The following is an 11,681-nucleotide window of genomic DNA, read 5'->3' as shown; positions in this document are numbered from 1 at the left end:
ATTATTGGATTACCTAATTGTTTCATATATGATTGAGAATTTAACTCAATCTAAAGATTTATGACGTTAGATTGTAATATATTTGAAATGATTTATAATTTTATAATTAGTATTATAGTATTTTTAATTTCCATCTTATATATATCTCATTTAATTAAATTTATTTTTTATTGGATTTTTAATTTCCATCTTAAGACTACCAATAGGCAATTAGTCAACACAACAACCATGTTAGGTGTAAATTTTAATGCTCAGTTGGTTATAGCACAAAGTATTAGAACAACCTCATTTTTTTTTGGTAGGAATTAGAAAAACCTCATTAGTATGCATTTACTTGATTTTTTTCGAATCAATGTAGGAGAGAGATGGATCGGAAAGAGAAAAGAAGAAAAAGGATAACAAATAAAAAAGATGTTACCAGGACTATGTGGTCTAATGGTACTTGACTTCCATTTTCATTTAGAAGATTATGAGTTCAAGACTCAGTGGAGACGTTATTGATTCTTTGTGTTTCAGTAGACAGATACTACAATGTAATAGAGAAAAAAAAAAAAAAAAAAGATGTTTCCTTGAAATTTCATGACTCCTTCCATTCAATTTCCTTCTCCTCTTCTTCCATTGAATTTCTCTCCTGACTTTGGTGACTCTCTCTCTCTGTTCTCTATCTGCATCTAGGCTACTCTCCTGACTTTGGTGACTCTCTCTCTCTCTGTTCTCTATCTGCATCTAGGCTACTGCTAACTGAATTCTAGTTTCAAAACACAAACCATAGTTGCTGTGCTGCAGGTATGCATATATTCTCTTGACTAAATAGATGAATTTTTTTATATTTCCTCTGCAGCAAATGTTTGTTCGATCTGAAGCATTAACTTTCGAAAAATTCTTGATTTTCATTCAATAAAAAATTTATATATATACCTGCTCAAAAAACATTGGAATTTGCTGACTGTGACTCACACCTATTTAGTATAAATAATTTCAAATTTAAAATATATATGCTAAATTTTAAAACTTTTTATTCTTAATTATACATAAGTTAACGAGTAAAAGACATTTTTAGTCCTAAATTTATAGTGGCTTGGACAATTTTAGTCCTTTATAAAAAAAATTTGCCATTTTATGGACGGAGTTATTGTGGCGAGGACATTTTTGGTCCTCCGTCTATATTTCTGTTAGATAACCATCTGAGAGAGGGGTAATTACGTCAATTTAGGCTATCCCCTTCTATCTATTATATCTATGTGTGTTTTGTTTTCTTCTCGGTCATAATTCGAAGGAGTTGGAGAGTCCAAGTTGCAGTTGTACGAAGAAATTGCCGGAGAATCGAAGCCGCCAAACAGGTTACTAATCAAATAGATAGAAGGAAAATCGAAGCCGCCAAACACACATTGATATAATATATAGAAGGAGATAGCCTAAATTGACGTAATTGCCCCTCTCTCATACGGTTATCTAACAGAAATATAGACGGAGGACCAAAAATGTCCTCGAAATATAGACGGAGGACCAAATATGTCCTCGCCACAATAACTCTGTCCATAAAATGGCAAATTTTTTTTTATAAAGGACTAAAATTGTCCAAGCCACTATAAGTCTAGGACCAAAAATGTCTTTTACTCTAAATTAACAAAAAAAAAGAGTTAATATGCTCTCTCTAGCTCTTTCTTCTAAGGGTCCGTTTGGAAAGTAGGAAAATGACTTTTGGAAAATGAGTCATTTTCCGAAAAATATTTTTCTTCCCAGTGTTTGGTTGCATTCTGGAAAAATATTTTTGTGTGTTTGGTTCATTTTCTGTAAAATGAGTAGAATTGTATAATTAAATATTTTAATTATTTTATTTAGAGTATTACAACATGTATAATAATATAATAATAAAATAAAAAATAACTAATAATATATCAAAAATATTATGGTGGTATGGTATAGTGGTGGTAATGTGGTGGTGGTGGTGGTGGTGGTGTAGTGGTAGTGGTGTTATTTGTTATATAATAATAATAATAATAATAATAATAATAATAATAATAACTGGTGGTGGTGGTGGCGGCGGCGACGGTGGTTGCTGTGGTATTGTGGTGGTGGTAGCGGGGGCGATGGTTGTGGTGGTATGGTCGTGGGGGTGGCGGCGGTGGTGGTAGTTGTGGTGGTGTGATGGCGGTGGTATGGTGGTTGCGGTGGTATGGTGGTGGTGGTGGCGACGGTGGTTGCGGTGGTAGCGGCGACGGTGGTAGTGGTGGTTGCGGTGGTATGGTGTTGATGGTGGTGGTGGTGGTGTTGATGATGTTGGTGGTGGTGGTGTGGTGGCGATGGTTGTGGTGGTATAGTGGTGGTGGCGGCGGCAGTAGTGGTGGTGATGGTAATAGTGAGGTGGTGGTGGTATGGTGTTGATGATGGTGGTGGTATGGTGTTGATGATGTTGGTGGTGGTGTGATGTTGGTGTAAAAGTTGGAAAATGACTTCCCCAAAACAAGTCTATTTTTCAAAGTCAACGGAAAATGATTTTCGTTGACTTAATTTTCCAGACACATCCAAACAATGGAAACTTGAAAAATGATTTCCAGAACTCATTTTCCAGGTTTCCAAACACACCCTAAATTTATTTGGTAAAATTATTTTTATTGAGTTTTAATTAATTCTTGCACAATCTATATCTTCTTCTTCTAAATTTATTTGTTAAAATCATTTTTATTGAGTTTTAATTAATTCTTACATAATTTATATTTATTTTTCAGATTACTTTTAACTATTCGATCTGGACTCATAAAGGTATGCATAATTGTTATATTCTTCTTAATTATATTTGCTTAGGTGTTTGTAGACATCAGTAAAACTCCTACGCCTATTGAAAATGAATACATCCAGCCCAGTTGCCTTTTTAGGTTTTCTGTACCAAAAAGGTCAATCAGCATCATACTCTATTTTTAAACTTTATTTTACAAAATATTTAAAACTACGTTATTTGAGTATTGAAGATACACCATTTTGTATATTATTAAATAATGTATATTTAGTACATCTTTATTATATTAAATTTTTTTTTTTTTAAATTTATGGATCACAACAAAATTTCTTGACGTAGACAAGTCTCGGTCATCCAACTAGATATGTGGCATAGGATTCGATCTTATAGTAATTTCTTTAGTACAGTAATTGACTTGGAAACATTCTTGACCCACTGGTAGAGTGGTAGGTACCATCCATACACATAATTTGTTTGTCAAAAGAAAAAATGCCATTATTATTTCTCATTGTGCACATATAAGACAATAGAAATTGTACAGTACCTACAGAAACAGCAAATAAGTACTCTAGCTTGGGGGTTTCTTTGAAGTTTCTTTGTTCCTTTCAATGAATTTCTCAGGTCACTTTTTTTTTTTTTTTTTTTTTTTTTTTTTTTTTTTTTTTTTTTTTTTTTTTTTGAAGAGCCCTGGTGACTTTGTTGTTAATTAATTTATTTTAAGCTAAGAAAATTTTAAGTATATCTCTCTCTCTGTGTGTTAGGTTTTTGGTCTCTTCATTGCTGTTAAGCTACCGTTAAGTTAAATCCTTTCAGTTTCTAAAGGCAAATTATGGCTGTTGCGCTGCGGGCCGGTATAGATCTATTCTGGACTCTTAAAGGTATGTAGACAATCATGTTGCATCATACTTATTAATTTATTTTATTTTAGAAGGCCAGTGAGTATTTGTATATTTGTATGCATTTTATTTTGAATATGAATTGAACATTTTAGTTATTTAAATGATATTCTTTTTCAATTCCATGATCTAACCAAACATAAAAATATGATTCCTTATATAATCTCATGTTTATTACCATTTCCGTTTTTCTTGGATTTATAATCTATTTCTTTTTATTTTTATTCTTTTGAACCAAACATCACATTATATTTTTCAAAGTCAACGGAAAATGATTTTCGTTGACTTGATTTTCCAGACACATCCAAACAATGGAAACTTGAAAAATGATTTCCAGAACTCATTTTCCAGGTTTCCAAACACACCCTAAATTTATTTGGTAAAATTATTTTTATTGAGTTTTAATTAATTCTTACATAATTTATATTTATTTTTCAGATTACTTTTAACTATTCGATCTGGACTCATAAAGGTATGCATAATTGTTATATTCTTCTTAATTATATTTGCTTAGGTGTACTTTCAAAAAAAAATATTTGCTTAGGTGTTTGTAGACATCAGTAAAACTCCTACGCCTATTGAAAATGAATACATCCAGCCCAGTTGCATTTTTAGGTTTTCTATACCAAAAAGGTCAATCAGCATCATACTCTATTTTTAAACTTTATTTTACAAAATGTTTAAAACTACGTTATTTAAGTATTGAAAGTACACTATTTTGTATATTATCAAATAATGTATATTCAGTACATCTTTATTATATTAAAAATATTTTTTTTTATTTATGGATCACAACAAAATTTCTTGACGTAGACAAGTCTTGGTCATCCAACTAGATATGTGGCATTGGATTCGATCTTATCCTAATTTCTTTAGTACAATAATTCACTGGTAGGTACCATCCATACACATAATTTGTCAAAAGAAACAATGCCATTATTATTTCTCATTGTGCACATATAAGACAATAGAAATTGTACAGTACCTACAGAAACAGCAAATAACTCTAGCTTGGGGGTTTCTTTGAAGTTTCTTTGTTCCTTCCAATGAATTTCTCAGGTGACCATTTTTTTTTTTTGAAGAGCTCTGGTGACTTTGTTGTTAATTAATTTATTTCAAGCTAAGAAAATTTTAAGTATATCCCTCTCTGTGTGTTAGGTTTTTGGCTTCTTCATTGCTGTTAAGCTACCGTTAAGTTAAATCCTTCCAGTTTCTAAAGGCAAATTATGGCTGTTGCACTGCGGGCCGGTATAGATCTATTCTGGTCTCTTAAAGGTATGTAGATGATCATGTTGCATCATAATTATTATTTTATTTTATTTTAGAAGGCCAGTGAGTATTTGTATATTTGTATGCATTTTATTTTGAATATGAATTGAACATTTTAGTTATTTAAATGATATTCTTTTTCTATTCCATGATCTAACCAAACACAAAAATATGATTCCTTATATAATCTCATGTTTATTACCCTTTTATTCCTATTTTATTCCTTTGTTATTCCATTCTTGTTGGAATTACATTCTATTCCTTTTCATTTTATTCTTTTGAACCAAACGTCACGTTATGAGTTAATACCTCCGATGGTCCTCCGAGTATTAGCGATTTACCAGCTGTGGTCATCCGACTTTTTGTGTTTTAATATTTCTCAGTTTCCTACTAATTTAACATATATATTTCAGGCTTCTAGCTGTTAAATTTCCAGTTTTCAATTAGGCATGCAAAATAGTGGTCTGTTATCCAATTTAACTCTTCAGTGCTTTCTTGTTTGTTCAAATTACTCATTTTGTTGGCCATTGCTTTTTCTTGGTAGACGCAATGGAGCAGATACTCTCATTACGTAGTAAATTTGAAGGATATATGGATTTTGATGAAAATCTGGAAACTCTAAAAGCTGAAGTAGATCAACTTCATATGGAGGCGAATGACATGGAAGCAAAGTTGAAGAACTTAGAAAGAGGAGGGCAAAGGAAGAGGAAACAAGGAGTCGAGGGTTGGCTTCAGCAAGTAAATAAGTTGGAAACAAACTTTGAAACATTCAAGGAAAGCATACAAGGTGCGGGATTCATAATGAAGAATGCTCGGAAGTTAATAAAAGCACAAGAACTCGAAGGGATGACAGAAAGAGTTAAAAAGCTTAGAGAAGAGGGCAGAAGTAATACTGTTGAACCTACACTGGATGTGAGTACATCATATGAACTCAATGTTGATCAGTTATTTGGGACAGCATCTAAAATTAATTTAGTAGAAATATATAGATGGGTAGAGGATGCAAATGTGACTAGTATCGGGGTGTATGGAATGGGAGGTGTTGGAAAGACAACTTTGGCACAACATCTATATAACAAAATCTGCAAAGAAAACCCTCGTGCTAATGTTTACTGGGTTACAGTTTCTCAAGATTTTAACATCAGAAAATTACAAGATAACATTGCGAGAAGTGCTGGTATTGGATTTTCGGATGTGGACAATGAAGTGCAAAGAGCTGCTATTTTATGCAGTCATCTAGGGAGGAATAATGTTGTACTCATATTGGATGATGTGTGGGACAAAATTGACTTGGTGAAATTGGGTGTCCCTCATAAGGATAAGGGTTGCAAGCTCATTTTAACAACTCGATTACAAGATGTGTGCCATTGGATTGGATGCGACAAGCTGTTCAAAGTTGATGTTTTTAATGAGGAGGGAGCTTGGAATTTGTTCAAGGAGGTTTTAGTACAAGATAAGGATATTGTGCTCACTGATGCTATTGAAAAACATGCCAAAGAATTGGCCAAAAAGTGTGGCGGCTTACCATTGGCACTCAAAACTTTAGCTGCAAGCATGCGAGGGGTGAATGATAACCACAGTTGGAGGAATGCCATTAAGAATTTCCGAAATGGTTGTCCTCAAATGGGAGATCAGCTGGAAAAAGGTGTGTTTGATATACTCCAATTTAGCTACAACAAATTGGATCGTGAAAAGTGGAAAAAGTGTTTCCTTTATTGTTGTTTGTATCCTGAAGATGATAAGATTCCGAAGGATGAAATAATAATAAAGTTGATTGCAGAAGGATTATGTGAAGATAGAGATGAAGGTCATTCCATATTGAATCATCTAGAAAAGGTTTTCTTATTGGAAGGGGGGGAATGGTATAACGGAATAGGGTATGTTAAGATGCATGATTTAATGAGAGAAATGGCTTTAACGATCTCAAAGTTCATGGTTAAATCTGAGCTCACTGAAATTCCGGAGGAGAAACATTGGATCGCTGAATTGGAGAGAGTTTCTTTTATGAGAAGTGAAATAAAAGAAATTCCAGATGACTTTTCCCCCAGATGCCCTAGCCTTTCAACCTTGATTTTGCAAGGGCCTTATTACATGGGTTTCTGGCAGTTTCAAAGAATCCCAGAATCTTTCTTGTTGTACATGAGGACACAGCTTCGTGTCCTAGATTTAAGTTATATCAGTGGGCTGGAGTGTCTTCCCAATTCTATCTCAGATTTGGAGAATCTTTATGGATTATATCTTGTAGGTTGTGAAAGGATTAGTTGTTTGCCAGGAATGAAGAAGCTGAAGAAATTGATGGTGTTAAATATTGATGGTTGTTATGGAATTAGGGAATTGCCTCAAGACATGGGATGTTTAGTGAATCTCCAATATCTATATATGAGGCACACAAGCAAATACTTGGAGATTCCGAAAGGGGTAATAGCCAAACTAAGAAATCTTAGATGCTTCCATTTGCACTCTTGTCCGAACTTGCAGAGTGAGGAAGTTAATTGCTTGACACGTCTTCAAGAATTTGCAAACAGCTATGATGATTTGCACAGCTTCAACAACACTACATTGGTTAAAAAACTTGAGCAACTGAAATACTACCGGATATCCGTAGGCTGCCATTATACAGAGCTAGAAAGTGAAGAGAGGAGTGTGTGTTTCCGTGCAATCAATTTTGAAGGGAAAAGAGGTCAAGAAGTTAAAGTATTGCTTCCTGCAAACATTTGTTGTTTACGAATTGAGGACTGTGACGGGTTGGATGGGTGCATATTAGACAATTTCCAATCATTGAGCAATAATCTGAGCAAACTAAGTGTATATAATTCCATCGAAGCAGAGTGGATTTGGGATAGCGAACAAATAATAGAAAATGCAGCCACCCCATTTAAGTGTCTTGAGAAGTTGCATCTCAAAAACCTGCAAAGATTAGTAAGTTTGTTTAAGGGAGAAGATGTAATTATTCTTCCAGATTGCACCTTCTCATCCCTTAAACATCTGTATGTCAGTGGATGTAACAGTATGACGAAGTTGTTGTCACAGGCGTTATTGCAAAATTTCCAAAATCTTGAGATACTTGAAGTACAATTCTGTGAGAACCTAGAAGTGGTAATAGGAGTTGGGGATGAAGAAGGCAGCAGTAATACCCGACAGTCATCATCCTCAAATATATCATGTCTACCCAAGCTTAAACACTTACAACTAGAGATGCTGCCAAAATTGAAAAGCATATGCAATGGTAGAGAAATGGTTTGCCCTTCCATTGAAGTAATAAGAATTTTCCGTTGTCAAAATATTAAGAGGATGCCTTCATTTCTTCCTATTGATGAGGCTCAACAACCATACCTTCCTTCATCCTTTCAAAATATCAGCTTACTTAAAGATGAGAAAGAATGGTGGGAATCATTGGAGTGGCACAATCCAAATGAAAAAGACATCCTGGAATCTCACATCGAATGGTAATTTCTTATTTATCTTTGCTCTATAAAACAATATATATTTCACTAAATATTTAATTTAGTGCATTTCTTATCAATTTCTTGCAAATGAGTATGCATCTATAAAACCAAATGAATATGTATAAAAGTATTATACTAAATATTAAATTTATCAATCGACAAAAATAGAGCCACATAATTTGTTTTTAAAAAAGCAGAGTAGCTAATCATTCAATCCTGCAACTATATATAACTTGTCATCAATTTTTTCATTTATACTAAATTAGATGTTAAAAGTAAATAAATGATTATTGGGTCAAGAGAAGATCAAAACTAAAAGATGACAATGATTATTGTTATGATTTAAATAGTTTTATTTATGGGATTTTGTTTTACAACTTCTCATTTTTTAAGTAAATAAATATGTATACAATAAAAACCACATTTAATAAAATGTAGAAAATTAAATTTTATTATATTACATCTTTTTTTGAGAAATTATATTACATCTTTTCTTAATTAAGTTAGCAAATACTCGGTTCTTCCAATTTAATTATTTGTCTTACTTTTCTTTTTATTCTATTTAAAATAATGTATATTTTTAAAATTTAAACACTTCTAACCTTTTACTTTTTTTAAAATTTATCCTTTGTTCCTTTTAACTTTTAAGGTGGTTCTAACTCACTACTTTTTAAAAAGGTAAATTTCAAAATAATATTAGTGACTTATTTATTATTTAGAAAATGATATTCACTTGGTTCTTTATATATAGAGAGCACCATTTGAACTCAATTTTCTCTGTAAAATAATAATATACTGAATAACATAATCATAAAATGAAAGATAAAATATAGTTTACTTAAAATGATAAACATGTCAATTTTTAATTTCTTTATATGGATTTTTTGAGTTAATCTTCCGAGCATTTCTTGTATATTCACAAATGAGTTAATCTTTTGAGCATTATTTGGCTCATATTTGCCTCAGAACCCTAGATGGTGTATTGGTGTCTACTGAGTAGTATGAGTGTCGTAACTGAATGTGTTATATCATCAATTATCCTGTATCCCATCAATTCAGGATTATATTAGGCATAGAGTTTTATGGACTAACAACTTCTAGTTATTCAGTCCAACCAGATCACTTAATAAGCATAGTCAACTTGTACCACTTAATTAAGGACCTAATATATAATATATAATATATATTATTGGGGAAAATCTTACACATTGTTGATTGTTGAATGAAATTAATGCAGGAGGCAATGGTGATTAGGGATGATTATTGTACCCGAAAGTTGTTACTGTTCAATTTGGAGTAGATACTTTGGAGGTAGTCTCTCATGTTGTTTGTTAATGTTACTCTATATTTGTTTTTCATTGAGTTTTCTAGCCATCACAATTTTTATCTACTTTGAGTTTCAATAATTCAAAAGACCAAACTCTTCTAATACTTATTTCTGCGTACCTTTTATTAGTGAACTATTTTATTGTGTATTGGTATCAATATAGTACTCATTGCTTCAAGAAAAAAAAATGAATAAAATATGTTTCAAATCTTTTATAGAATGTTGATTTCTTACTTCTACCTCTTAAATTTCTAAAGAATTATTCATTGCATTTTTGCTCAATCTATTAAATCCTGTACAATTATTTTCCTACGAACTATATTCTATTTTTGGTTTTTTTTTTTCTTAAAAATGCTCTTAAGAATTGTTTTTACCATAAATTATTGATATATATATATATATATATATATATATATATATATATATATATATATATATATATATATATATATATATATATATATATATATATATATATATATATAGAAAAACGCTCATATGTGGTCATGTCATTAGGTGTGGTCGTGTGGTCGTATCTGTGTCGTTGAATCAGTTTAATCTAAAGGCTGTGGTAATTCTGAGGATTTTCGCGCGTTTTAGTAAGTGGGGGTGTTATGGTAATTACAGTGACCATTTATAGCGGGCGGGTTCTAGAATACACCAACAGTGTTGACAACATGCACCAATAGTGTAATAAAACACACCACAGTGAAACACACCAATGGTGTATTCCCGTGTTATGGTAATTACAGTGGCCATTTATAGCCGTCGAGTTCCAGAATACACCAACAGTGTTGACAACATGCACCAATAGTGTAATAAAACACACAACAATGTGATTTTCCTTATTCCGGTGTTTTATGACAAGTTTACCCTTACAGTTTGCTGGGTAGAAGAATGTGCGCGAAAATACTGAAAAAATCTTGATTAATATGATCCATTAGATCTATCTAATCTAATGGTCTATAATTGACCATATGACCACACCTAACAACATGGCCACATGTGATCACTCCTCTCTCTCTATATATATATATATATATATATATATATATATATATATATATATATATATATATATATAGATTTTGAATCCGGTGCACACCCCCTAGTCAGCCGAGCCTGTGAGCACGCTCTCTGATCGTTGATTTTGATTTTTTAACGCTTTAGATGGTGTTGTAATTAGACCCATTCTGATATATTATTGGGGGTAAGGCTGTAATTTTTGATATGTATTTATTTTCTTTCCGTTTAAAATGAGAAAATTTCAATTTTGGTCCACAGACTATTGGGGTTGTGTTAATTGTAACACTTGACTTTCAAAAATGTTAATTGAGTACCTTGACTATGCAATTTCTTTCAATTTTGGTCACTCCGACCAAATTACCGGCGAAAAGTGGCCGGAAAAATTTTAATGGTAAATCATGGGGGTATTTTGGTCTTTTACTTCTTCACTATTCTTCTTCTCCGTTGGGTTTCTTCCAGGCGCAGAAGTGCAGAACCCATGAAGGCCATTGATGGGTTTGTAACTTTGTTTGCATCCAGAGCACTTAGACCATTGATCGGAGTCGCCTCCATCCGCCGTCTCCATTTATCCGTCACCTTCATTTTCGTTTGCTGAGATACCAAGACAAAGCAGCTCCAGAGCATTCAACATATGAATTTCCACGTGGTGTCGCATGCTTACTGGACCTTCCATGTGTCCAGTGTTTTGAAATGGTGATTTTGATTTACCACATTATAGATACAAGAATTCCCACTAACCCCACTGTTAAGTATTCCATATGCAGCCACGTGCTTTCCAAATGTTTCTCCCAAAATTGTGCTTTCATCAGGCTTGCGACTGATTTTGAGCCGGAAAACTTGCCGGAAATGGAGTTGCTCGCTGGAGAAGAAAGGGAAAAAGTAAAATGACCAAAAAAGCCCTCATTATTTGATCTATTAAAAATTTCCGGCCACTTTTCGTCGGTAATTTGGCCGGAGTGACCAAAATTGAAAAAAATTGC

The 11,681-nt window shown here is 32.8% G+C and overlaps 1 protein-coding gene across 7 annotated transcripts in view; it reads left to right on the top strand.

Moving 5' to 3' along the window:
- The first annotated feature begins 677 nt into the window (after positions 1-677).
- LOC109172312 (probable disease resistance protein At4g27220) overlaps positions 678-11,681 on the top strand; it is a 96,170-nt gene continuing 85,166 nt past the window's right edge. Inside the window, exons 1-9 of one of the 7 annotated variants that reach the window (XR_002052731.1) lie at positions 678-786; positions 2,730-2,763; positions 3,499-3,615; positions 4,072-4,147; positions 4,178-4,692; positions 4,792-4,908; positions 5,447-8,348; positions 9,586-9,659; positions 11,161-11,679. Coding sequence is in view for 6 of the 7 variants with exons in the window: in XM_019321493.1 (XP_019177038.1) it covers positions 4,860-4,908; positions 5,447-8,348; positions 9,586-9,598 (2,964 nt within the window). In the remaining variant the exon portion in view is untranslated. The other 6 variants (XM_019321493.1, XM_019321488.1, XM_019321489.1 and 3 more) reach the window with 6 other exon arrangements.

The sequence above is a fragment of the Ipomoea nil genome, unplaced genomic scaffold (assembly GCF_001879475.1).
Source record: "Ipomoea nil cultivar Tokyo-kokei standard unplaced genomic scaffold, Asagao_1.1 scaffold0415, whole genome shotgun sequence".
Lineage (NCBI taxonomy): Eukaryota > Viridiplantae > Streptophyta > Magnoliopsida > Solanales > Convolvulaceae > Ipomoea > Ipomoea nil.
This window is presented reverse-complemented; position numbering and strand designations above follow the sequence as displayed.